The 27,955-nt window shown below is 51.1% G+C and overlaps 1 protein-coding gene and 1 pseudogene across 2 annotated transcripts; both read right to left on the bottom strand.

Moving 5' to 3' along the window:
• Positions 1-27,842, bottom strand: NRROS (negative regulator of reactive oxygen species). 2 transcript variants are annotated; one of them, XM_016940211.4, is made up of 3 exons: positions 27,305-27,842; positions 7,398-7,518; positions 1-2,255 (listed from the first exon to the last, which is right to left on the bottom strand). In XM_016940211.4, the coding sequence occupies exons 2-3, from the start codon at positions 7,503-7,505 to the stop codon at positions 285-287; spliced, it is 2,079 nt and encodes a 692-aa protein (XP_016795700.1). In that variant the 5' UTR covers positions 7,506-7,518; positions 27,305-27,842; the 3' UTR covers positions 1-284. The 2 variants fall into 2 exon arrangements, with proteins under 2 accessions (XP_016795700.1, XP_009445361.2); XM_009447086.5 differs by lacking the exon at positions 27,305-27,842 and adding an exon at positions 22,431-22,877.
• Positions 20,906-22,040, bottom strand: LOC134809515 (uncharacterized; annotated as a pseudogene).
• Positions 27,843-27,955: the final 113 nt, after the last annotated feature.

Raw genomic sequence — 27,955 nt, 5'->3', positions numbered from 1 at the left:
TTTAATTTAAAAAATATTTATGAGACACGTTGCCTTTTATTTCTAAAAAAGTCACTTAATAAATATTTTACCAAGATAATGAGGATGAATTATAATGATGGAAAAAGAACTTGGGCGGTGGTGGGGGTGGGGGTGGGGGGTGGGCGATGAGGAATGGAAACATGTTAAATTTTAATTGAAACTTCAATTCGTCAGACTTGGCCTCTGCATCACATCTTGAAAGCCGGCAGAGAAAGTGTCCTGTTGTGTGCGGACCGAATTTCGAGTCTTGGCACACAGCCAGGTCAGTAAACCGAGGACCAGTGGCAGCGGCTCTTGATGACCTGAAGCAGAGGCTTCTTAAAAGTGAGGACGATGACAGTGCAGGCCACCAGCAGGGTGAGGCAGCTGGGGAGGATGAGCACGAGGTAGAGCAGGCCCAGGTCCAGCCGCTCCCACTTGCAGTCCCGAGGCACACCTCCGGGCAGCTCCGTCACGCGGATGATCTTGGAGGAGAGGTTGCAGGTGACCATGGCCCAGTCGGCCACCGTCTGCCCATGCTGCAGGGCCCCCCAGCCGTCCACCCCACAGCAGTCATACGGATTCTGACTGAGGTAGATGGTCCGCAGACCTCTCGAGAGCTGCTCAGACACAGCCTTCTGGGGAAGGGCTGTGAGCGAGTTTCTACGGAGATCCAGGGTCTCCAGGGCCAGGCTGCCCCCAAACCTTGGGAAGGTGGTCAAGCAGTTCCCCGACAGATCTAAGTCCCTGAGATTCCCAAACCCAGAGAAGTCCAACGCCATAAAGCTGGAGTGGAGGCCCATGTTCCTGAGAGACAGGACCTGTAACATGGGGGCAACATCCTGGAGTGGGGTGAGGCTGCCATTCAGAACCCCCCAGTTGCTTGAGAGGTCTAAGTAGGTCAGGGAGGTCCCTTGGAATGGGCAGTCTGGCAATGCCCCCAGCCCACAGCCCTCCAGAGACAGGCTCCTTAAAGATGCCATATTCCTGAAATCCACACAGCTAGGGGGGCCCACCCGGTCCGAGGCAGCTGGCAGGGGACAAAGTGAGATCTGATTGTGGCTCATGTCAAGTGTAGTGATGTTCCTAGCATTGGCGAAGAGGCCAGGGGGGACGCCCAGGAGCTGGTTGGAGCTCAGGTTGAACAAGCGCAGGCTGCCCAGGCAGCTGGCCGGCCCCGGAGCCAGGTGCAGCTCCGACAGCTGGTTGTGGCTCAGGTCCAGCTCGGTGAGCGCTCCGGGGGGCTCGTGCTCCCGAATGTGGAGCGTCATCAGGCAATTCTGGTTGAGGTTCAGGTGGGAGAGGGAAGGCATTTTCCTCAGGAAGCCGTCTGGCAGGTACTGGAACTGGTTCTGGCTCATGTCCAGGAAGCGGAGATCTGCGAGGTCGCTGGAGGAAAACTCTTCCCAGAGGTTGACGGTGGTGATGTTGGTCACGTTGCCGTCCACGAGGAGGAACTGGGCCACCATCTCCCTCGGCGACGAGGTGTTGTACAGGTCCCGGTAGAAGCCCATGTTGTTGTCGCGCAGCAGGAGGGTACGCAACTTGCTGTGCTGGGGCAGCAGCGGGAAAAACAGCAGCTGGTTGTGAGACAGGTCCAGCGTCTCCAGTTCGAAGGCAGCCTCTGCCCCGGCCGCGAGGAACCACTCCAGGACGTTGTAGCTGACGTTGAGGACCCGCAGCTGCGTGAGCCCGAAGTCCACGATGCAGGGGAGGTTGTTGAAGGCCAGGTTGAGGTGCCTCAGCTCAGGCAGGCCGTCAAAAGCGCCGCCCTCGATCTCGAAGATGTAGTTCCTCTGCAGATCCAGCTCCCGGAGGCGCTCCAGGCCCTCGAAGGCGGAGTCGTCCAGCCGCATGATGGTGTTCCCCGCCAGGGACACGGAGCGCAGCGAGGAGAGGTTCTGGAGCATGAGGGCTGCCATGTCCTCCGTCAGGGAGTTTCCCGACAAGTCCAGCCTCCGCAGGCCCCGCAGGGCGTGGAGGGCGGCTGCCGTCTCTCTGTAGTTCTCCGAGAGGCGGTTGTCCCCCAGGACCAGGCTGCGCAGGTGGCCTTGCTCCTGGAAGGCGCCGCGGCTGATGCGTTCCAGGTGGCAGCTGTGCAGGCTGAGGCTCTCCAGGAGAGGGTAAGGCTGCAGGGAGTGATTCCACAGGGTCTTCAGAGGGTTGGCATCCAGGATGAGCATCCGGGCGTGGGGCGGGAGGCTGCTGGGCACCGAAGCAAGGCTCTGCCCTCGGCAGTCAGCGGCTCCACCCACCTGCGGCCAAAACCACACTGGTCAGCAGGGGGGAGGCCCAGAGGCAAGCATTTATGCATAGAAACTTAGTTCACTTATCAGACTGTCCCTGCAACCGCCGGGGATGGCTCTAGAGATGTTCATTTTAAAAATAGGATAGACAAGGCCAGGCACGGTGGCTCATGCCTATAATCCTAGCACTTTGGGAGGCCGAGGCAGGTGGATCACTTGAGGTCAGGAGTTCGAAACCAGCCTGGCCAACATGGTGAGATCCTGTCTCTACAGGAAATACAAAAAACTAGCCGGGTGTGGTGGTGGACACCTGTAATCCCAGCTACTCCGGAGGCTGAGGCAGAGAATTGCTTGAACCCAGGAGGCAGAGATTGCAGTGAGCCGAGACCGCACCACTGCACCACTGCACTCCAGCCTGGGCGACAGAGCAAGACTCCATCTCAAAAAAAAAAAGGACTTGAGAGCTTTCACCATCCTGAATTGTACAGGGAAGTAAAGTGGGTCTGGAGGAGAGAAGTGAAGAGCCAGTGGCTGTGCTGGGACTGGAGCCCAGGGCTCTGAATGCCCAGCTCAGTGCTTTTCCTAAACAGGGCTCTACTCTGATCATGCAGAATAAGGAGGCGGGAGGGACGAGGCCACCCTGGTCACTCTGCAGAAAGCACACGTGCAGGATACTTTAATTCAGCCCCATGTTTTGCAAAATTGGCAAAAACAACCATCAGCCATAGGATGTTATTTAGGTGTCTAGGACAAAAATGGTTTTTTTTGTTTTTTGTTTTTTTGAGATGAAGTCTTACCCTGTCACCCAGGCTGGAGTGCAATGGTGTGATCTCAGCTCACTGCAATCTCTGCCTCCTGGGTTCGAGCAATTCTCCTGTTTCAGCCTCCCGAGTAGCTGGGATTACAGGCACATGCCACCATGCCCAGCTAACTTTTTTTGTATTTTTAGTAGAAACGGGGTTTCACCATGTTGACCAGGTTGGTCTCGAACTCCTGACTTCAGGTGATCTGCCTGCCTCGGCCTCCCAAAAGTGCTGGGATTACAGGCGTGAGCCACCGTGCCCGGCCAGAAAGAAGTTTTAAGTGATAAGATAGAGGAGCAATGGCATTCGTTTGCACAAGTTCATCAGTAATACAAGGGCAGTGGTTGCCTACAATTGTGGGTTCAATCCCAGAGGGCAAGTGCAGCACGGCAACAGAGGAGGAAAATCCCGAAAGAGAGGTTAGAAGAAGCACAGGTTTGGAGGACAGACTCAAGTCTGAATCTCGGCTCTACCACCACTAGCAGTGGAATTTCTTGGCCCCTCGGGTTCTTTATCTGATAATTAAAATAAAACCTTCCAATAATTAAACATTGATACTGTATTGACATATGGAAACCTCAACTCTTCTGTCACCTCCGCCTCTCTCTCAGAGAAACACCAGTCACCTTCTGTTCCATGTCTTTCTGGATCTTTCGTAAGATATTACCTACCTTTGTCTAAAAAACAAAAATAAGACCATACTGTGCAAACTGTTCAGTAACCTATTTTTCTCCCCCTGTCAATAAAGTATGACGGACTTATTGCCTTGGCAGTACAAATAAATGTGATCATAATCTTTTTAGGAAGCATATGCATTCATCTCATGAATAGCACAGTGGCTGAGAGCAAGAGTTCCAGGGCCAATGCTTCGTGGCTCTGCTTTTGATCAAATGGGTGACCTTTGGATGGTTACGGAACCGAAAGAGACCTCCATTACCCTGCCTGTAAAACCGAAATTATACTCGTCATTTTCGCATAGCGTTTTTTTTCAGGATCAAGTGTGACCGTTGACGTGAAACACATTTACTGTGCTTAATAAATGTGAGCTATAATTATTAGGATGATCTAATTAATCATTTCCTATTGTTGAGCATTTGGGTTTCTCTAATTTCCAGACGAACGTTAGAAAGGATTTGCCAAGTTCTTTCCACATCCCCCTTCCCTCTTTGGTATTTTGATTGGGATTGCATTATAATTACAAAGTACTCTGGAAGAGAACTTTTATCTTTTTTTTTTTTTTTTTTGAGACAGAGTCTCACTCTTGTCGTCCAGGCTGGAGTGCAATGGCGCCATCTCCGCTTGCTGCAACCTCTGCCTGCCGGGTTCAAGCGATTCTGCTCCCTTAGCCTCCCAAGTAGCTGGGATTACAGACGCACACCACCACACCGGGCTAATTTTGTATTTTTAGTAGAGGCAGAGTTTTGCCATGTTGGCCACCCTGACCTCGGGTGATCCACCTGCCTTGGCCTCCCCAAGTGCTGGGATTACAGGTGTGAGCCACCGCGCCCGGCCAGGTGTGTGTCTTTATGTGCGTGGGTGTTGCGCTCCTCCCTGCGTGTGGACTCACTGGAGAATGTTGTGGTCAGGGGCTTTCTTCACGCTATGGGGTGCTGTTCCACCACAGCTGCTGCAGTCGTGGGTCACACCTCTGCAATTCCCTGTGGCCCCGCTGAAGTGATGTAGAAGGACCATATGGCCATCCCAGAAAAGCTTACCATGTCCACTTTCTTTTTCTTTTTTTTTGATACGGAGTCTTGCTCTGTCACCCAGGCTGGAGTGCACTGGCGCGATCTCAGCTCACTGCAACCTCGGCCTCCCTGGTTCAAGCGATTCGCCTGCCTCAGCCTCCTGAGTAGCTGAGATCACAGGTGCCCGTCACCATGCCCGGCTAATTTTTGTATTTTTAGTAGAGACAGGCTTTCACCATGTTGGTCAGGCTGGTCTCAAACTCCTGACCTCAGGTGATCTGCCTGCTTCGGCCTCCCAAAGTGCTGAGATTACAGGTGTGAGCCACCGCACCTGGCCAACGTCCACTTTCTAATAAGGTCAAATGGATAATGTGATGAGGGCCAGTGGAGGGCACCCAGACTCTCCAATTCTCAGTCCTCAACTCGGAAGAGCCGCAGGAAACCCACTCTTGGGGCTTCCTGGCAGCCAATTCTCTACTCCTGCCCACTGGGCCAGAAAGTGTCAAGCAGAGGGCCTTGCCTGAACTCTGAAAGGCTGTTCATTTATCTCTCCTCTTCCTGTGCCTGGTAACCCCTGAATAACTACTGTGTAGTTAATCCTTTATTGCCTCTGTAAGAGAATGCTGGAGGTCAAACATAGCAGAGATTAATAATAATATGAGTGATAATGGATAAAACGCATAGCACTGACTACCTACCAGGCACTGTCCTGAGTGCTTTACATGTATTAACCCATTTAATCATCAGTCAACACAGCATGATGTTATTGGTAGATATTATTATTACGTATATATTCTACAGATGGAGAAACTATGACCTAGAGTGACCCCAATGTCACCAGCTAAGGGTGGGGCTGGGTTTAAACCAGGCCAGTCTAGCTTGTAACCTCTATGTCATATTGGAATAGACTCTAGCACAGTGGTTATAGGTTCCTACTAAAAGAGGTTAAAAACCATGACAGCTATGCTTTAAGAATACATACTTGAATGTAAGTGTTAGCCCTGACATCCAATTTGTCTTCCCAGCGCCTAGTATATAATATGGCTCAAGAAATGTTTATTAAATATGTGTTTCATTTTTTTTTCTTTTTTGAGATGGAGTATCACTCTGTCACCCAGGCTGGAGTGCAGTGGCACGATGTCAGCTCACTGCAACCTCTGCCTCCCAGGTTCAAGCAATCTTCCTCAGCCTCCCGAGTAGCTGGGACTACAAGCATGTGCCACCATGCCTGGGTAATTTTTGTATTTTTAGTAGAGACGGGTTTTTACTATGTTGGCCAGGCTGGTCTCGACCTCTTGACCTTGTGATCTGCCCGCCTCGGCCTCCCAAAGTGCTGGGATGACAGGCGTGAGCCATGCACCTGGTCTAAATATGTGTTTCTTGAGCAGACTTTTGATATCATTGTTATACAGATGAAGGGGAAAATTACTGGAAATTTCTCACTTTGGACCCAAGTCTATTTTCACATCTAGGCTGAAAGCCCTAGAGAAGGCTTGGGTATCCACGCTCTGGGTCTTCTTAGCCTGAGTGTGGTCCGGGCTGCCGCTCTGCAGTGTGGCATGGCAGCAAGCCCTCCCCGCAGCTGTGTAAGCCTTAGCGGTCAACTCGTCCACAAGCTCCGAGGCAGGCTTCTCCACAAGCTCCGAGGCAGGCTTCTCCACAAGCTCCGAGGCAGGCTTCTCCAGCTCTCAAGCACCTCACCCGGAGATTCTCATACCATCGGTGCAGCTCAGTCATCCAGTTTTTTGTTTTGTTTTGTTTTTTTCTTTTTTTGAGAGAGTCTCACTCTGTCGCCCAGGATGGAGTGCAGGGGTGTGATCTCGGCTCACTGCAACCTCCGTCTCCCAGGTTCAAGCAATTCTCCTCCTTCAGCTTCCCGAGTAGCTGGAATTACAGGCATGCACCACCACGCCCAGCTAATTTTTGTATTTTTAGTAGAGACGGGGTTTCACCATGTTGGCCAGGCTAGTCTCGAACTCCTGACCTCAGGTGATCCGCCGGACTTGGCCTCCCTAAGTGCTGGGGTGACAGGCGTGAGCCACCGCGCCTGGCTTTTTTTTTTTTTTTTTTTAAAGACAAGGTCTGGCCCCATCACCTAGGTTGGAGTGCAGGGGCATGATCTCAGCTCACTGCAACCTCCGCTTCCCGGGCTCAAGCCATCCTCACATCTCAGCCTCCCAAGTAGCTGGGACTATAGGTGTGTGCCACCACACCTGACTGATTCTTGTATTTTGTAGAGATGTGGTTTCACCATGTTGCCCAGGCTAGTCTCCAACTCCTGGGCTCAAGTGATCTGCCTGCCTCGGCCTCCTAAAGTGCTGGGATTACAGGCCTGAGCCACCGCACCTGGCCTGAATCATCCAGATTTTTAACAAGTTGTTCTTGTTCCAGGAGGATGCCCTAGGCTGGTCTCGGATGCCTCCTATCCTCAGCAGGCGTGAGAACGGCAGGGCAGGGACTGCCTGGCTCTTCCCAGGAAGCATCTTAAAATCCTGTGGTTAAAGGGCAGCTGCACATGCCCCTGTGCTAGGCAGGCACAGAGTGATGCAGGCTCCTTCATTCTCTGCCCTTCCTGATGGACAATCTGTCAGCTTTCCGAATGGACAGGAGTCTTGTCAGGACAGGAGCAGCTGACAGATCAGGGTTCAAGGGAAACTCACCAACTTGCAGACTCCTTGGGAGGCTGCTGTGGCTGTTCCGCTTCTGTTCCTCCAGCCCATGGTCAGGAAGTGAAAACCCAGGCAGAGCCAAAGAGGCAGCAACTCCATCTCAAGGGCAGCCCTGTGGACAGAGAGCAGGGAAGAGGTAAGTCAGAGAAGGACATCCCAGAGGGCTGTTTGTATTATCGGCAGAAGGAGCCAGTTCCAATTCTATGTGGTCTTGGAGCTCTGTGGAGCTCCATAGAGGTGCAGCCCACAGGATACTCAGATACCTCCATTTAGCCAAGACTTCCGGCCTTTCACTGAAACTGTTGATAAGAACTCAATTTCATTTTGCCTCTACCACTTGATGGATGGGTGGCTGAACACTAAACTTCAGTGAGTCCAGCACAGAAGGGAGAAGCAAAAAGCTTGAGTAACCAGGCCTCCAGTCACCTGGAGTTTCCCATATTTTGTAATTCTGCTGAAGTTTTCCTGCCTCCAGCTCCAATCGGTCTGATGCATCCCCTGAGCTCAGTAAGTACTTGCTGAGTGAATGAATGAACAACTGGAGAGTGGACTGAGATGGAAACACGGATGGGGGCCTCTGTCCCAGAGTTACTCCTCAGCTGCTGATGTGGGGCTGTTACAAAAGCGTTGATCTCTTTGGTTCACTCATTTGACTATGACCCTTTGAAAAAAGAGGTTTGATATTTTGCTTGGACAGGGGGAAAAACGGAGGGAAAATGAAGAAGCAATCTTTGGGTAGAATAAAGGTGGTTAATGAAACGTGGTTGCCAGCCCGCTTGCCTGGCCAGCGCACAGAGAACAGCAGTAATGAGAAGGCTTGAAGGTATACACGCACCAGCAGAGATTCAGAACTAAGAGGAGCCGTAAGGGAAATGCAATATACTCATCACATTTGCCAGGTGAACAAAGGCCCAGAGATACTACTCGAGGTTGTGGATGAACTTAGTGGCAGGGCTAAGAGCAGCCCCGCCTCGCTCCCCGAGCTCCGATGAGTGAGCAGGGCAGTTTCTCCCAGCAGCGAGGCTGCACTCACTGCTGCCCTGCTGGGGACTTGACGCCCAGTGCATGCCCCCAGCTCTGCATTCTGCAGACCCAGAGGCAAGAGCTGGCCCCAGCATTCCATCTGCCCCCTTCCTTGACACCTACCGGAGGCCCAGTGTCTGCCCTCCCATCTTCTCCTGGGCCAGCGGCACCAGCTCACCCCACCTGCTCGCTCCAGCCACTCAGGGGCCTCCTCTTTCCTTTCTTCAAATGCATTTAGGGATCTTGAAAGCTCATTTTACCTTCTTGATCAGATTTGAATGCTCACCAGTGCAAACAGACTAATTGAAGAGCTCAATGAAACCGGGTAAGCCAGCTTTCACTTCAGGCCAGGCCAACTCCCCTTACTACAGAGAGAACCTCCAATGCAGAATTTACCAGAACTTGCCAGACACTGGGAATCCCCTTCCAGACCCATTTCTGCCTCTGCACCCACACAGGAGTCATTGCCTTGTGGCCGGCACAGGGAAGAGAGGGCAGAAGCAGAGGTGTACGGGTTCCTGCCCTCAGGATCCCCCCAGCACCCTTCCCCGCCCCCACGCCCCTGAAACCTGGGATCACCACCACTGCCCACCATGAAATAAGGCTGCATACTTGCAGATTTAGTAAATTACAAGGCATCATTTCAATGCTAGATACATCCTTATACTAACAAACTGTTTATCTGACATTCAAACTTCACTGGGCATCCTGAATTTTACTGAGGGGAGATGGGGAGGTAAGAACCCTCCCTTCCTCCCTGGCTGCCTCTTGTCAGGTGTGGGGTGGTACCTGCTGCTGTGACTCCAGTGTTTCTAGAAGAGCCAACCCTGTGTATCGAAGAACTGAATCTAGACGTGTAAGGGGCAAGAGAGCAGGTCCCTCAGCGAAAAGGCAACCTTCAGACTGGAAGGCAAGCTAGGCCTTGTGTCACACTCAGGAGGGGGCATTTTAATTTATGGGTCATCAAGAATTTTGCAAGTTTAAAACATCCTCTCCTTCCTGCTAAACTCAGCCAACCAGCCCAGAAAAAAACTCTTGTTGTGGCCCTGGCAGGAAGCAGCAGGATATCATGGGAAGATCATGGAATTTGGAACCAAGCAGACCAGAGTTTGAATTCTGCCTCTGTTATTTGTTATTTGTCCTTCAGGAATTCAGACAAAGTCTCCAAGACTCGGAGAATCCGTCTACAAAATGGGAGTAATAATAACTATTCCAGAGTTGCATGAGAATAACCAGTCTCATGAATGTGAAAGGGCTTCATGGCTGTAAAGGTAGCGAGTAACACAATTATTACTTGTGAGTTCCAAACACCAGTGAGTTGACTGAGTGCTGGTTATTCCTGTGTAATCTCCAAGGTAGTTCAACAGCTACACAAAGTCTAAAATAAAGGCCTGAGTAATGTGGCTGGAAGGATGAATTATACCAACTAGATGTGTAAAACATATGCAGGAAGGTTCGATTAAAAACTCTACATTCATAAATTGCAGAGCAAGGCTAGCCCTGGGCACAGATGACTATGCTGGCTGACAGCGGTTTGTCCCCAGAGCTGCGCCTTCCCCTTCCCTGCTCTCCTCAGTGTGGCAGGGCCCTGACTTCTGAGGGTTCTGAATCTCAAACTCTGCTGTCACCTGGCCTCAAACTGCTGTCACCTGTCACAATTAGTCAATGGAAGACACTCCTCCTGGGAGGTCAGACAGTAGAGGGCAGAAAGAATCCAGCATACTTCTCTCCCTTCCTCTCTGCCTTGGACAGAGACATCCTAGAGTTTCTTCTGCTGACCCCTAGGCTCTGGTGACACCACCTCCTCCTCTTTGTTTTTGTTCGTTTTGTTTTGTTTTTTGAGACGGAGTTTTGCTCATGTTGCCCAGGTTGGAGTACAATGTTGTGATCTCGCCTCACTGCAACCTCCACCTCCCGGGTTCAACAATTCTCCTGCCTCAGCCTCCCAAGTAGCTGGGATTACAGGTGCAAGCCACCACGCCCGGCTAATTTTTGTATTTTTAGTAGAGATGAGGTTTCACCATGTTGGCCAGGCTGGTCTCAAACTCATGACCTCAGGTGATCTGCCCGCCTTGACCTCCCAAAGTGATGGGATTACAGGCGTGAGTCACGGTGCCTGGCCCACCTTCTCCTCTTGTCCTCACCCTACCTAGGTGAGGATAAGAAGCTTCCTGAAGCTGCTCGTCGCTGTGTTGACTGTTTATTTGCTTTCTCAGCCTTTTCCACCATATGTTCCCACTTTCTTGCATTAAATATCCTCTGTCTTAAATAATCTGGGCAGTTTCCGTTTCCTGGTTGGACCCTGACTAATACAATCATGTGAGAATGCCCAAGACCCAGTGCTAAATTAAAAGTATGTAATGACTGTAAAGAAATAAAAGGCTTTCAAAATAGTGACCACTGAGGTTGAGAAACACTCTTCGTAGAGTGTGTAGCTGCAGAGAGCTTCCTCAGAGCCATGGCACTGCAAAGAGTCCAAGATAAACAATCCTCTTGCCATATCTCTCTGCAAAATCCCGTGACTCATCCCCTGCATGCACAGGACTGCTTCCTCTCCTCCCACATCCTCAGGGCTGAGGACCATGCCACAGCACCTGCAGCTGTAAGAGGGCATCTAAGCCAGAGTGTGCCCAGCATGCAGGAACAGGTGGAAAGCCCAGCCGCTTCCCGAGGGGCTGCCAGCTGGTGAGTGTTCCTGGGACCCTGAGCTGCCTGTTGCTACTGTCTGGACAAGGTTTGGCCCATTTGGAACACTGCTGCATTCTAACTAGTTATCATGGAATGCTGTGAGTCTACTCCATAGCCAACCTTGTCTATGAAGATGTGGTGTTGCTTTTTAGGCAGAGAAGACAACGTGGTTTTCTGCCTCCAGACCTGGTCATAGTAAGAAAGTGGTAAAAAGATTCATTCATAAAAACAACATGAATGGAGGTTGTATTCTGGAACAAGAGAATGCTGACAGTGAGGAAGAAGAACGTACAGCCGCTGCAAAGAGTCTCCTTTGTTTTAGAAATTATGTTTGTTGCGAACAGGTGCGGTGGCTTACGCCTGTAATCCCAGCACTTTGGGAGGCCAAGGAGTGGGGGGTCACTGGGTCTCAGGAGTTCGAGACCAGCCTGAGCAAGGTGGCAAAACCCTGCCTCTCAAAAAAAAATACAAAAATGGCCGGGCGCGGTGGCTCACTCCTGTAATCCCAGCACTTTGGAAGGCCGAGGCAGGCGGATCACCTGAGGTCAGGAGTTTGACACCAGCCTGGCCAACCTGGTGAAACCCTGTCTCTACTAAAAATACAAAAATTAGCTGGGCATGGTGGCGGATGCCTGTAATCCCAGCTACTCAGGAGGCTGAGGCAGGACAATCGAACCTGGGAGGTGGAGGTTGCAGTGAGCGGAGATCTCGCTATTGCACTCCAACCTGGGCAGCAGAGCAAGACTCTGTCTCTAAAAAAAGAAATGCTACAGAGTAGCTCAGATCTGAATTTTGCTATTGTTTTGTTTTTAGAAAAGGATGCTGGATTTCTACTATTCAGGTGCACGCTGGATATCTGAATTGTTATCCCAGCCAGAGTGACAGCCTCTCCTTGTTGGAGCTGCTCGGACACCTTACCATCTCCACCGCCACCTCCCCTGACTGCTACTACGTGAGCAGCTGCTGCCAGAGCTGGGACCGGACCCTCTCTGCTAAAGGGGCTCTGAGCAGGTGCCATACGTATGTTACCACGTAGTTAAGAATTTTCTCCTCAAAGTAACGAGAGAAGCTGAAAAAGCTTTACGGAAAGAGGTCTCCTGGGAAAGTGGGCAGCTCTCGGGGCACTCTGTGCTGGAAACAAATATTTTGGCCGGGCGCAGTGGCTCACGCCTGTAATCCCAGCACTTTGGGAGGCTGAGGCGGGTGATCACGAGGTCAGGAGATCAAGACCATCCTGGCTAACACGGTGAAACCCCATCTCTACTAAAAATACAAAAAATTAGCCGGGCGCGGTGGCGGGCGCCTGTAGTCCCAGCTACTCGGGAGGCTGAGGCAGGAGGATGGCGTGAACCCGGGAGGTGGAGCTTGCAGTGAGTCGAGATTGCGCCACTGCACTCCAGCCCGGGCGACAGAGCGAGACTCCGTCTCAAAAAAAAAAAAAGAAACAGATATTTCTCCCTGGGTCTGGGGGAGGGCGCTCCAGAGGGGGAGGAGTGCGCACAGGTGCAGCGTGTAAATGTGTGACAGCGACCCTCATGGACACACAAGGGCACACGGTGCCAGATGGAGGCCTCCACGAGAAAGGGAGTCTGCCTTTGACTGCAAGAAAAAGAGCAATTGCACCTGGGATCTGGGAGAATGGGAAGGGCAGCTGGTCACAGACCACCGAGAACAGATGATACAGAACAAAACCAACCCCCAGTCTGTGACCACTTCCAACAGTCCCTTCTCCAGGAAGCACTGGGAAGTCTCAAGCAAGCAGCTCTGGTCCCTCTGATTCTTAGCAAAACATTAGGATGACCTCAACTTTCACCAAATGTCCAAACTCAACACCCCCGTGGTGAGAGCTCCTGCCATTCTGAGCCTCTGAGTGTGATGCCTTAGGAAACAGGGTACTGTCCTGGTGGAACGCCTGCCAGAAACACTTGCCCTGAATCCAGTCATGAGGAAAGCCTCTGACAGATCCGGGCTGTAAGACGTCCTGCAAGGTAACTGGCCTGGACTTCTCAAGAGTCAGTCTTGAAAATCAAAGAAAGGCTGGAGTGGGGCTGGGGGTGTCTGTTCTAGATTACAAGTGACTAAGAAGCATTTAACCAAGTGCAGTGAATGAACCTTGAGTGGATGTTGGAATTTTTTTTTTTTTTTTTTTTTTGAGACGGAGTCTCGCTGTCGCCCAGGTTGGAGTACAGTGGCGCGATCTCAGCTCACTGCAGGCTCCGCCTCCCGGGTTCACGCCATTCTCCTGCCTCAGCCTTTTGAGTAGCTGGGACTACAGGTGCCCGCCACCTCGCCCGGCTAATTTTTTGTATTTTTAGTAGAGATGGGGTTTCACCGTGTTAGCCAGGATGGTCTCGATCTCCTGACCTCGTGATCCGCCCACCTCGGCCTCCCAAAGTGCTGGGATTACAGGCGTTTTTTTTGTTTTTTTTTTTTTTTTGAGATGGAGTTTCACTCTTGTTGCCCAGGCTGGAGTGCAATGGCATAATCTCGGTTCATTGCAACCTCCACCTCCCGGGTTCAAGTGATTCTCCTGCCTCAGCCTCCTGAGTAGCTGGGATTACAGGCATGCACCAGCATGCCTGGCTAATTTTGTATTTTTAGTAGAGATGGGGTTTTTCCATTTTGGTCAGGCTTGTCTCGAGCTCCTGACCTCAGGTGATCCACCCAACTCAGCCTCCCAAAGTGCTGGGATTACAGTCGTGAGCCACTGAGCTCGGCCGGATGTTGGACTTTAAAGAATCTCTAACAGAAAAGTATGAGACAATTGGGGAAATTTAAATAGGCACTAAGTGATGAGTTTTCAGATGCGCAGATGATATGAGGTCTGCAGGTTGGATAACAAGCCTGTGGTTATGTAAGACATCGCCTCTATTGTTAGGAAATGCACGCTGAAGCACTTACAGGGAACTTTCATGATGTCCGTAATTTATGTAACCTACCTTCAAATGGCTCAATAGAGACAGTAAAGCAAAATATTACTACTTGGTAAATTTAGTATTGTACTTTCTTGTAAACTTTTCTGTAAGTTTTAAAGTACTCACATTTAAAAATGAGGAAAATGAAATAAGTGTTCCTGAAAAGAGATGTTAAATTATGGTAATCTTTGTCCCCATATTTCCAGGAATCATTAACATACCTTTTTCAAACACTCTTCTCAGAAAGGTGCTTAGGAAACATTTGTTATGTTAAAAATGGAAATACAGGCTGGGCACAGTGGCTCACACCTGCAATCCCAGCACTTTGGGAGTCCGAGGTGGGTGGATCACCTGAGATCAGGGGTTCGAGACCAGCCTGGCCAACATAGAGAAACCCCGTCTCTACTAAAAATACAAAAATTAGCCAGGTGGCTGGGCGCGGTGGCTCACGCTTGTAATCCCAGCACTTTGGGAGGCCAAGGCCAGCAGATCACCTGAGGTTAGGAATTTGAGACCAGTCTGACCAACATGGTGAAACCCCGTCTCTACTAAAAATACAAAAATTAGCCGAGCATAGTGGCAGGCACCTGTAATTCCAGCTACTCGGGAGGCTGAGCCAAGAGTATCATTTGAACCTGGGAGGCAGAGGTTGCAGTGAGCCGAGATCATGCCATTGCACTCCAGCCTGGACAACGAAGTGGGACTCTGTCTCAAAAAATAAGCAAAAAGCAAAGAACCGATTGTGATCTTTGGTAAATTAATACATTCCTATATTTTGAAAAAGTAAATATTCAAATAGTGGATGCATTAACAAGAACTTGAAATTGAGGATTAGAACAACAAACATTTAGAATTGTGATGTGTGAATTCAGAGCTTGTGATTTGCTTCTCTAGCTTTCTCTTAATAATGAATTTGTTAAAATGTAGACAATAAAATTGTTTTGACTTCTCCCCCCCTAAGAACTGTCTCACACCCTGCAGGTAGAACAGAAAATTGGCACACTTTTTCTGAAGAACAATTTAGCCAATTTATCAAAGACCTTGAAAGTCTGGATTCTTTTTGATTCAATGATTCAAGTTCTAGGAATTTATCCTAAGGAAATACAATGTACATAAAAATATTTTAAAAGAAATATTCATTGTAACATTAGTAAGAATAATAAAAAAGTGGAAACCATCAAAAGTCCAATAATGGAAGCACTGGCTAAATAAGTTATGATAAAACTACATGATAGGAATGACGTGGTGTGATAAAAAAATGCTTTGGTAGCAATATATTGATTGACGCAGAAAGACGTTCATAATAAAATAATATCAAGGAAAGGAAAGTGTAAAGCACAATGTGTAGTATAATCCCCAAGTTTGCTAAAAGAATACGCAGGCCAGACAGGTGAAAAGAGAGGCACGCGGCGGCTCGGCGAAGGCAGTGCCATGGTTCCCAGCACTGGTTAAACTCGGATCTCCGGTTCCCACCCGGTTCTCCGGTTCTCTGGTCAGCCTGGGCTGTACCAGGGCTCGTGGCGAGAGACTGTCTGGGAATGGGTGAGGCTCTGCCTCCACCGGGGGATTTAGAGGCTCCAGCAACCCTTCTTTCCTTGGGCCCTTCCCACAGCGACTCCAGACAGCCAGTGTGAGGAGCCCGCTTTGAGCACCTCCCTGCTCAGCCCTCACTTCCTTAGGGCCACGAATAAGCCAACTGGCTTCCCTACGTGGTCAGCGTCGGCCTGGTAGAGCCATCAGAGGTCAGTTCACCTCGTCCTGTTCCATGCCCACAGGCTGCCATCTGGCCACAGGTCTTAATAAATGCAAACCTGCTCCCACTGGGAGGTGACACCTCGCCCTTGCATGCTGGTGGTGGCTGGTGGTGGGTCCTCGGTGTCACCTTTCTATAGGAGAGACCCACATAATCTCTGCTGATAGGCGCTCAACCGCATAACGCATTAGCATCTGATTTCCCTTCAGTATCACAAGTTTGTTCCCTCTGGTCACTTCTGAGGGAGTGGCTACCTGCCACCGCCCTCCTCGATAAGAAGGAGCAGGTGCGACCTGTGTAGAGGAAGGGACCCTGGGCTGGGGAAGGAGACCTGGGCCCAAGCCTGGCTCCTTCACTCTGGTGGTGGCCACGGAGGACAGCACTTGCCTTGATGGCCTCACAGGGTTGTGTCGAGACTGAATGGGACAGTGTGTGTGAAAAGGCTTTGTCGATGTAAGGGAATGTTCGGACTTCAAGTTCAGTGGGCGGGGGACCCCACCAAGCCCTCCAAGGCCTGCAGGAGGACACGCCCCCACTGGAGGGGGACAGACACTTTCTACAGTGAGACAAAGAGGTGTATTATTCAAAGGGAAAGCAGAGTTCCTCTGTGCAAACAGCAAGCTGGTGTTGAGGGAAATACAGTGAAGGAGAAGGAGATTTCGTCCCTTCTCCCACCCCTGGGAGCTGCAGCGTGTGGACCCTGGGATGTCCAGGGGAGAAGCGAGCACCCAGGGTCCACGGGAGACTGTGGGCAGGGATTTTTTAGGGGTGATGACAGCGGCTTAGTGGCCCCAGTGGGAAAACAATGAAAATATATCCCCCCACCCCGACTACTTGGTTTCCTTGAGAAAGCGTACAATTGAAGAATGAAAGCATATGGATTCCTGACAAAAGGCCAATTCAAAGGTGAATTCAGTGGTGTTCGAGGTCTGCATAATCGCTCCCAGATTCTGTCCGGGCTCTTCACTGTGACAGCTCGCGCTTACTGAGTGCTCGCCTTGGAACACGGGCTATACCAGGTACTTTACATATAATTCCCACAAAAATCCTAGCAGGTAAATGTTGTCATCTCCATTTCACACTTGGTCAATGGCGGCTCACATAGGTTTAGGCTGTATAGCTAGAGAATGTTAGAGCCACAATTCAAACCCAGGTCTGTGACTTCTGCATCAACTCAACCTCAATACCACAAGCCCCAGCCACCCTGGGATGCCTGCGACCCTTGACTAAATCACGCATGCCCACACGCTCTGTCCTCTGTGGGAAAGGCTCTTTTGCTGGTCTTGTTCACCTGCAAAGCTCTTATTCATCCTGCCAGGCTCAGTGCTGGTATCACCTCCTCATCACAAACTAAAAGTTCAGTGGAGCAATAACCCAGTAATTCATATGACAGTGTATTATAGGTAGCTACAGTTCCTATGGAAGTTTTCTAATTTCTTATTATTTGATTTTTATGATCATGACAAGGAATGTGAACAGTTACTAGGTACTGTTAGTCATTTAACTTTTCCCCAACAACATACATCTATCCATCTATCTATCCTTCTGTCCATCTTTCTTTCTCCTTTTTTTTTAGAGGTCTTGCTATGTTGCCCAGGCTGGAGTGCAGTAGCTATTCACAGATGGGATTGTAGCACACTACAGTCTCAAGCTCCCAGCCTCAAGTAGTCCTCCCACCTAGGGCTACCGAGTAGCTGGGGCTACAGGCACACAGCACCACCCATGCCACCTTTCTTTCTTTCTTTTTTTTTGACAGAGTCTCACTCTGTCGCCAGACTGGAATGCAATGGTGCGATCTCTGCTTGCTGAGATCTCTGCTTCCGGGGTTCAAGAGATTCTCCTGCCTCAGCCTCCCAAGTAGCTGGGATCACAGGCACCAGATCACCACAGATCACCATCACACCCGGGTAATTTTTGTATTTTTAATAGAGATGGGGTTTCACCATGTTGGCCAGACTGGTCTCAAACTCCCGCCCTGGCCTCCCAAAGTGCTGGGATTACAGGTGTGAGCCACTGCACCCAGCCTGATCGTGCATTTCAAAGTACATTGCAGTCATTGATATACTTTCCTTTAAATATTTCAGAATGCATATCAAGTGATTTAACTTTTTTTTTTTTTTTTTGAGACGGGGTCTCACTCTGTTACCCAGGCTAGAGTGCAGCGGCATGACCTTGGCTCACTGCAACCTCCGCCTCCAGGGTACAAGCGATTCTCCTGCCTCAGCCTCCCAAGTAGCTGTGCCATGCGGTGCCTGATATTCTGAACAGCACCCCTGAGTGTATCATGGGACCATGGCCTTCTGTGGAGACAAAGCAAGACGGGGGCTGTCAGAGGCCTTCAAAATGGCTCTAACCTTCTCTAGCCAGAGAGCCTAGAAGAAAACTGGGGATTTGGAAGGAGATGAGAAGCTGAATGGAAGCATCAGTTTAAGGACCTGAGGAAGGGCCCAATAACCTAGAACAAGAGAACGGCCACTGGGGGAGGCCCATGAGGAGGTCTCAGGGTGTCAGGCTGGCTGGTGACAGGGAGACCGCTAACTTGCTGAAGTTGAAGGAGGTGGTCCAGGGCCAGGCAGGGAAAGCCCTGCTCCCCACTGAGCCTGCAGGGCCAAGGGAAAAGGCTCAGCCTTGGTGTCTGAGGACCACAGAGGGGAGACACTGCAGGGCCGAGGGAAAGGGCTCAGCCTTGGTGCCTGAGGACCACAGAGGGGAGACACTGCAAGGGCAGAAGAGACCTCAGGGATCAGGGCTGGAGCAGGAGAGGAGTGAATGACAGTAGGGAGGATCAGCAGGAGTCCATGTCCAGTTGACATCTGAAATGGAGTGACATGAGCTTAGGAGAACACAATGTGTACCCATGGGTGGGCCCCTGCCAGGCACTGTGGGTGTGGGGTTGCCTGAGACACTTAGGTCCTGCTTGAGAACCGACAGGTGAAAAGACGGAGCGTTATGTGCTCTCTCCTGGGAGAAATCCCCTCCCGGTCCTTCTCTTTCTTGGAGGTGGCAGCAGAAAGTTGCTTGGTGCACACGGCGCAGCACCTGCCTTAGGCAACCTTTTGGGTTGGGGCTGGAGGAGGGGAGTCCCTGTGACCTCACCAGGCTTTGTGGCCGCATTGAGCCTATCCAGTACCAGCCTGCTCCTCGCGCCCACCTCGTGGGTGAGGACCATGACGAGGTTCCACTTCCTCCTTTCTTCACTCTGTTCACTCTGAAATCCCTCAGGCATTAAAGTGAGAAAAGACACATTGGCTTGGGCTCAGCACCTGACTCCGTTCGCTCTGGAAATTGGTTGGTTTCGCCTACTCACATTCGTTTCTCCTTCTGGTAACAACCCCTCAATTCCCCTTTGAGAAAATCACCCCCTTTCTTTCCTTTTTTTCTTTAGAAAATGTTTAATTGTAGTAAAATACACAAAACATGAAAGCGATTCTCTTTTTTTTTTTTTGAGACAGAGTTTTGCTCTTGTGGCTCAGGCTGGAGTGCAATGGCACAATCATCTCGGCTCACTGCAACCTCCGCCTCCGAGGTTCAAGCGACTCTCCTGCCTCAGCCTCCTGAGTAGCTGGGATTACAGGGACTCACCACCACACCCAGCTAATTTTTGTATTTTTAGTAGTGACGGGGTTTCACCATTTTGGCCAGGCTGGTCTCAAACTCCTGACCTCCTGATCCACCCGCCTCGGCCTCCCAAAGTGCTGGGGATTACAGGGATGAGCCACCACGCCCGGCCGAAAGTGGTCATCTTAACCCTTTTGAGGTGTACAATTCAGTAGTGTTAAGTACCCTTACGCGGCTGTGCAACCAACCCCCTTCCTTTCTTCAAAAGTCTGTGTGTTCGGGTCTGATCCCAGCTCCTGGTTCCAGGGCGGGGCCTATGAGTAAGGCTGGGCCCGTGAGAGCACTCCATTTTCCTAACAGGCTCATCATAAAAGCCAAGCCCATGAGAATCAATCCACAGGCAGTTGCTAGAACTCATGGAAAGGAGACTTGCTCTTTCTGTTTCAGATGCCAAACCGGTAGGAATATAGTTGGAGCTGCAGGCAGCCATCTTTGCCACCAGCTCCGGGACTTGCCCGGTAAAGAGGCCCACAGAGAGGAAGGCAAAGCTGAGGAAAGGAGACAGATGGATTCCTGGCAATGCCGTTTGAGCATCTGGACTCAGCCATGCCTGAAACTATTGCCCATACACTTTTCAGTTATTTGAAACAATAAATCCTTTTTTTTTTTTTTTTTTTTTTGGCTGAAGCATATTTACATTGGTTTTTTGTCATTTGCTACCAAACCAATCTATCTAAGAATCTGATTCTTGAACTCGGGCTTATTGTTGCACGTGAGGCTTATAAGATCCAAGCACTGATGTCCTTTTTCCTTCACGTCTCTGAGCTTTCAGAAATCATCACCTAACCTAGCCCCGAGCCCCATCACAGAATGACCACATGACATTTGCTTCATGATGAAGTTGAGAAAAATGGTTTGGGAGGAAAGTGAGTATAATAAAGAAGTTCCACCAAAGGCAAAAACATGACAAATGTTTGTCACTGATGTGCGATGACACATCAACAAGCATCAGTGAGCACAGACATCTGTAAGTGTGTCATACACACAGCATGTCCTAAGAAAGACAGTGTTTTCAGTCGTGGTTGAAAGTCCACCCTCTCCTGACTTCTGAGGCTCTAAAATGGATCTGCGCCTGATGTGAGGGACAGTCATTGTCCATACGAGAGTCTGGTGCACACTGTGCAGTGTGGACGCACCCCGCAGCCAGAATGCAGGTTGTCATCAGTACTAGCATCTCTCTTCCAAAAGAGTCAAGACTGGAGACAGACGGGTCAATGTACTCTTAATGCACACCCCAGAACAAAGATACTAGGCGTCTGCTCTCTGTTTTGGAGTCTACCAGGTATGTCTCATCATCAAAGAGCAGGAACTCTTGGATGATGAATTTAAAAACTGTGAGAGATTAAGTTGATATGTGTTTTCATGAAGTTCCCATGAGGGCACTCATTACATGAAAGCTGGGTGTGGTGACTCACGCCCACACTCCCAGCACTTTGGGAGGCCAAGGCAGGAGGATTGCTTGAGCCCAGGAGTTTGAGACCAGCCTGGGCAACACAGCAAGATCCTGTCTCTACAAAAAAATTTTAAAAATTAGCTGGCATGGTGGTGTGCACCTGTTGTCCTAGCTACTCAGGTGACTGAAGAAGGAGGATTATTTGAGCCCAAGAGTTTGAGGCTGCAGTGATCTGTGATCGTGCCACAGAACTCCAGTCTGGGCAACAGAGCAAAAGCCTGTCTCTAAAAATAAATAAATAAATATATATATTTTTAAAAAGTGCCTTCTTTGTGAAGCTGAGTTTGTTTTGTTTTGTTTTGTTTTGTTTTTTAACCTAAAGGCAGGAGTTAAGGTTTTTTCCTGGGCCCATGATTCTATAATCTCCTTTAGGGACTCTCGGGCATACACATACAAACCTAAGGGGTGTGTGAGGAGAATAAATACGTATTGTAAATGTAAAGTCCAGCAAACCCTCAGCATCCACAGAACAGTCTGTGTGTCACAGCCGGCAGGTGAGGAGCACACAGGAAAGCATGGAGGGCCACAGACGCTGAATGTTTCTAGCACCCAGACTCCTAACAGGCTGTGCCCATCATGAAGAAGCCTCCGGTGGGGTCCCCTCAGCCCCTCCGGAAGCACAGCAGCCCCGACCAGCCCTGTCCGGAGGCTCCATTCCTAGGACCCCGATCCGGCCTCCTCCAGTCTCAGCCACCAACTGGCACGTGTTCACCTTCTCTCAGAGGCAGCACCAAGCCACACCAGTGGCTCCCTACTTCTTTCTGTCTAGCTCCTGGGTACGTGGGGAAGTACGCTGACCCCTTCAGAAGCCGGCCCACATGCAGGGGCCACGAGGGCTACGGAAGAGCGCCCGAGTCTTCGTCGCCCTCCTGTTAGTCTCCCTCTGATAAGCCATGGATCTAAGTCTAGGCTAAGATCCAAGTCACAGAGCCCCAAGTGAATCTCCCAAGGACAAACGTTCTGTGGGAGAAGGGGCTTTGCACATTTTCACAGCTGTATCCCCAGGGCCTTGGACAGGCCTGGCACGTGGACGGCATCTGTGAATAGGTGTTGCTGTTAACCAGTCTTAGTGTCTTCATCTATGAAACAGTGGTTCTCAATCCACGTTGTGGGACAGGAAAGGAGAGCCCAGTGCTCAGCATGCTGAGTGTGCACAGAGCGGTCTCATCATATCCAGTCGCCCAGCCCAGGGAGGGAGCATCTCTGTTCCCATTTTGCAGATGAGAAAACTGAGGCTCAGAAACCTTAACTGTCTGCTCACATGCTCCCTGCAGAGCCAGGACTCAAACCCACGTCTGAGGCTGAAGCCCTCGTGGTTTCCACTACGTCGCACCACCTTTCTCAGCTCTAAGTGCTCCTGGAGGGAGGCATTTCCACCTCCACCCAGAGCTGCAGCCCCCCACGCCCAGCACAAAAGCTGGGCGCTTGGACGCAGCAAGCCACAGCTTCCTCGTCGGCCCTGAGCTGCGGGCCGCGGACGCTGACCTCCTACCACCCAACCTCGCTCGAGCTCGCCCACCTGGAGAAGGGCCCCGGCTGTGCCCCGGGGACGCCCCCACGCGGGAAATACTCACGGCTCCCGCAGGCGCAGGCGGCTGCGCGGGGCGCATCCTCTCCGGGGGCTCCGGCCTCCTCGAGAGCAGCCGAACGCGGGGCTGGGCTACCTCCTTGCTGTGGGGCATCAGATTATTTTAGCACCAGCGGAAGGAACAGACGGAAACTGAAGTCACATGGAGAGCGGGCTGCTCAGCGACTCAGCACAGGCTCACTCAGATCGGGCCTCTTAGAGGGAACTGCGCGGGGCGCGGGGCGCGGGGCGCGGGGGGGCGCGGGGAGCTGGCCCCGGAACACCTGCCGGCCTAGGAGCCGAGCAGCGGGGATGTTGAAACGACCTTCCAGCAACGCTAACGAGGCTCCCCCGGCTTTCTCGCGTGGGTGCCTTTGCAGGGCCGGGGGTGGCCAGCTAGGGGGGCCCCTTGCCCATGAGGTCTGCTGACCCAGAAACTTTGCCACGAGGTTCCAGCCAAGGACCAAGCTGAGGCCGACTTTGGGAAAGGCAGCACCGCGGTAAAGAGGGACAGCCCGCCGTCTGGAAGGGTCAGCCGCTCAGCCAGTCTGTCTTCTTATCCACTCAGCTGGTCCTTGTGGATAATCTCCTTTACGGACCCTGACTGTGTTAGAAAGAAGGGGAATTGCTTTGTCGAGGCCTGTCAGAGAGTGCCAAGAGCTTCTTGATCTTAGACTGCGTGGATGGGTTTTTTTGTACCTGATGTGTACAAAGTTCCCTGCCAGCTCTTGCCAAGAATTCAAAGGAATAAGAATAATTGATAATATAGCCATCATCGAAGCAGCGCCAGACACTGTGCTAAGAGCTTCATATGCATTATCCCAGCGCTCCTGTTCTCGAGGAACTACTGTCGTCTAGAGAAGGTGAAATATTTACAGCGCCTGCTGCATGTAGAGTGACGTGGACCACCATAGTCGGGGGCTCAGACAAGGGGCCTCCAGTTCTGATCTCTCTCACTCCCCTTCGAATCTGAAACGTTGAACTGTCCTGCAGGATTGGGTCACCTCTCTTATAGCCTGTGATTTGTGATTGTGTGTAGCATTGTCCATCCTAAGAGAACAGGAGCCAAGTCCTTTTCACTCCAAACATCCAGCACATTGTCTCTGCTTTCTACAATATTCACTCATGGCCGGGCACAGAGGCTCAGGCTTGTAATCCTAGCATTTTGGCAGGCCAAGGCAGGTGGACCGCCTGAGTGCAAGACCAGCCTGGGCAACATACTGAGACTCCGTATGTACAAAATATTTAAAACTTAGCCAGACCTGGTGGCACGCACCTGTAGTCCCAGCTATTTGGGAGGCTGAGGTGGGAGGATCACCTGAGCACAGGGAGGTTGAGGCTGCAGTGAGCCAGGATCACGCCATTGCACTTCAGCCTGTGTGACAGAGTGTGACTCTGTCTTTAAAAAAATAAAAATAATTTAAAAATAAAATATTATCTCATAATGGTAATAACAATCACACCAATGAAAAAGCTAAATAAAGATCAAATTGTTGCAAACCCAGGTGCTTGATTCAGGCCTCTTTCTCTCCTGTATGCACATTCTCTACTTCATGTCTTTTGTGTCTACCAATCTGTTGGTAACTCCCCAGTTTTAATTTCTAGCTCCAACATTCTCTTCCACGAGAGAAGATCCAGACTTGCATTTTTAACTGTCTGCTGGTCAATCAACTGCTACATGTCCCAGAGTCACCATAACATGATGTATCCCAAACTCAACTCTCTCTCTTTTTTTTTGAGACAGTCTTGCTCTGTCACCCAGGCTGGAGCAGTGGCGCAATCTCAGCTCACTGCAACCTCTGCCTCCCAGGTTCAAGTGATTCTCCTGCCTCAACCTCCCAAGTAGCTGGAATTACAGGCGCCCACCACCACGCCTGGCTAATTTTTGTGTTTTTAGTAGAGATGGGATTTCACCATGTTGGCCAGGATGGTCTCAAACTCCTGACCTCAGGTGATCTGCCCACCTCAGTCTCTCAGAGTCCCGGGATTACAGGCATGAGCCACTGTGCCTGGCCCCAGACTCAACTCTTATCCTTTGTCTCAGCAGTTTCTCTCCTGTATGGCTGTCACACTTTACGGTATGTTTCAGCCCAGGCAGTCCAGCCCTCACAGACTTCATCCTTCATATCTAATTGACCCCCAATTCCTGCTGATTCTAACTCAGAAATGTTTCTGGAATCCAACCTGCTTTTCATCCTTAGGCTGTTGCCCTGGGTCTAGACCTCATCAGCTCATGTCTGGACCACTTTCATAGCCTCCTGAAACTGGCTCCCTGCCCCTAATCTCATCCCTGTCCAATGTCAGCTCCACCTAGCAGCCACGGGCATCTTTCTAAAATGTGTATTGGGCCATCTCACTCTCTGCTTAAAGCCCTTTTACAGGGTTCAGCAGGTTCAGGGGTTCCTCATGAATGCCTAAAGACTGGCAGGTGGGATCCAGGTACCCCATTCCCTCCACATCCCAAGAATTCTACTTTGATATGTTTTATACATTGGGAGATTCTCTATAGAATTTCTTTTGAGAAAGGCAGCTGCTACCCCTAAAAAAAAAATCTAGTAAACCAATGGTCTTTTTTTTTTTTCTTTTTAATTCTTTTTCTTTTCTTTTTTTTTTTTTTTTTTTTTGAGACAGGGTCTCACTCTGTTGCCCAGGCTGGAGTGCAGTGACGCAATCAAGGCTCACTGCAGCCTCGACCTTTGGGACCAGGTGATCCTCCTACCTCAGCCTCCTCAGTAGCTGGGACCACAGGCACACACCACCATGTCTTTTGTATTTTTGGTAGAGACAGGGGCCTCACCATGTTGTCCAGGCTGATCTCAAACTCCTGGGCTCAAGCAATCTGCCTACCTTGGCCTCCCAAAGTGCTGGAATTACAGGTGTGAGCCACTGCACCCGGCCCCAGTGCTCTTGATGAATGTGTAGAGACAAGCCAGTTGGTTGGCAACACCAGCAGCCCTCCCCTAGTCTAGCAGCACGCTGCCTCAGTGGGTGGAAGCCTGGACGTCCAGCTGAAACCAATGCAGATTTCAGCTGAAAGGAGAACGTGCCAGCACGGCTGGAAGCCCGACTGCACAGCTCAGCATCCTCCAACTTGGTCGGGCTCCCCCCTCACTATGCTTTTCGAGGCAGAGGAGACCAGGGTGCTTCCTCTCAGATGCAACCCTGGTGCATCCAGCCCTGGTTGCCCTGACCAAGCTCACCCCTCCACAGGATCATGAGAATTTCTGGGGGGCCATGTGCCTCTTGCTTTGAGCCTGCTCCACCTATTGGGGTGTTTGCTGTCTTCCACTCAACAGGAATAAAGCAAGTCTAGTGTCAAGCAGCGCAGCAGCGTCTCTGATCCGAAGTGAAAGCAAGAACCCAGGCGGCTCCCGGCTGGAGGAGAAAGTCCATTCGGCCTAAGCTGCCTCCAGCCTCTCTTCACAACTACCGCCCATGCTTCATGATCACTGCACACATGGCCTGCAGGTGGGTTCACCCAGCCCGGGCTGCTCACGATTTTCCCAAACACAGAACAAACGCTCCCCACTCTCTACTCTCTCTGGCAGAGGGTTCCCTTGTTTGGAATGGCCTCTTCTGCCTACCCCAACCCTCCCCATCCCAAAGGCATGGCTTGGACTCCCCTCCTCCATGAAGCCTTCCCCACTGCAATTGCCACCTTGTCCTGTGAACACATGGTGCCAGCGTCCCCAATATCCACCGACCTCATGACATCTCTTGTGTTGTGATTTAATTTTTTGGACTTCTGCCTTTTTTCCACAACTACACTACAAACTTTTTTTTTCTTTTGAGACAGAGTTTCACTCCCGTTGCCCAGGCTGGAGTGCAATGGTGCCATCTCGGCTCACTGCAACCTCCGCCTCCTGGGTTCAAGCAATTCTCCTGCCTCAGCCTCCCAAGTAGCTGAGATTACAGGCGCCCGCCACCACTTCCAGCTAATTTTTTGTATTTTTAGTAGAGACGGGGTTTCACCATGTTGGCCAGGCTGGTCTTGAACTCCTGACCTCAGGTGATCCGCCCGCTTCAGCCTCCCAAAGTGCTGGGATGACAGGCGTGAGCCACCATGCCTGGCCCACTACAAACTTTTGGAGGCAGGGGTCATGTGTTATTCCAAAAAATATACTGTCTTATGCACATAAAGGGGCTTGGGGACTATTTGCTCAAAGAAAGAAGGAGGAGGCCAGGCGCAGTGGCTCACGCCTGTCATCCCAGCACTTTGGGAGGCCAAGGTGGGTGGATCACCTGAGGGCAGGCATTCAAGACCATCCTGGCCAACATAGTGAAACCCCATCTCTACTAAAAGTACAAAAAATTAGCTGGGCGTGGTGGTGCATTCCTGTAGTCCCAACTACTCAGGAGGTTGAGGCAGGAGAATTGCTGGAACCCAGGAGGTGGCGGTTGCAGTGAGCCGAGATCGTGCCATTACACTCCAGCCTGGGCAATAAGAGCGAAACTCCATCTCCACAAAAAAGAAAGAAAGAGGAAAGAAACGAAGAGAGGGAAGGAAGGAATGATGGCGGTCAACCCACTTTGTATAATTCTCTAGCTGTTGCCCTCTGAGGGTGTGGGGATCTCTTTTCTTTCTTAAACTAAGCTTCATAAGAGTTTGTCACTTGTGGGACTTCTCAGCCTCCCAAGGAGATCAAAGGGAGCCTTGGCTTCTGCCCTCCATCCCGACCCCTGACTGCTTTTCCAGATGGCAACCTATTCAAGACCAGGGGAGGGGGCTACAGCTGGCCTGTGAGAGGGGACACAACTCGGTGTGCAAGGGAGCCACGGGAGGAGCCGGGGCTGCTCCCCACTCCAGACAGGTCTGTGAGAGAGGAGCACAGGGATTGCACCTAGCAGTGGAGCCATGGGGACCTGGAACTGGCGGCTTACCCCGGGCAAAATCATGGTCCTCTCGCTCCTGCCTCTGGGGTTCTCCGCTGTGCTGTGGGCTCTCAGCCGCTGGTCACAGACAGGCCCTTCACCTTGGTGGCAGAGCAGTGAGCTAGATAGAGCCTCCCCCACTTCTCCCAGCCCCCACTTCTCCAGCCCCCACTTCTCCAGTCCCCACTTCTCCAGCCCCCACTTCTCCAGCCTCCACTTCTCCAGCCCCCACTTCTCCAGTCCCCACTTCTCCAGCCCCCACTTCTCCAGCCCCCACTTCTCCAGCCCCCACTTCTCTAGCCCCCACTTCTCCAGACCCCACTTCTCCCAGCCCCCACTTCTCTAGCCCCCACTTCTCCCAGTCCCCACTTCTCCAGCCCCGACTTATCCAGCCTCCACTTCTTCAGCCCCCACTTCTCCAGACCCCAGTTCTCCAGCCCCCACTTCTCCAGCCCCCACTTCTCCCAGCCCCCCCTTTCCAGTCCCCAGTTCTCCTAGCCCCCACTTCTCCAGTTCTCCAGCCCCCACTTCTCCAGCCTCAGCACATGGCAGGGAGGGGATTTCCTTTGGGGCCTTAACTGGGAATTGTTCTCTTGCCCCACGTCAGCTGGCTGCTGGGGGAGAGTGTTCAGTAGTTTCATTTCCCTCATTTGGAACAGA

Source organism: Pan troglodytes, chromosome 2, assembly GCF_028858775.2.
Source record: "Pan troglodytes isolate AG18354 chromosome 2, NHGRI_mPanTro3-v2.0_pri, whole genome shotgun sequence".
In the NCBI taxonomy this organism is placed as follows: domain Eukaryota; kingdom Metazoa; phylum Chordata; class Mammalia; order Primates; family Hominidae; genus Pan; species Pan troglodytes.
This window is presented reverse-complemented; position numbering and strand designations above follow the sequence as displayed.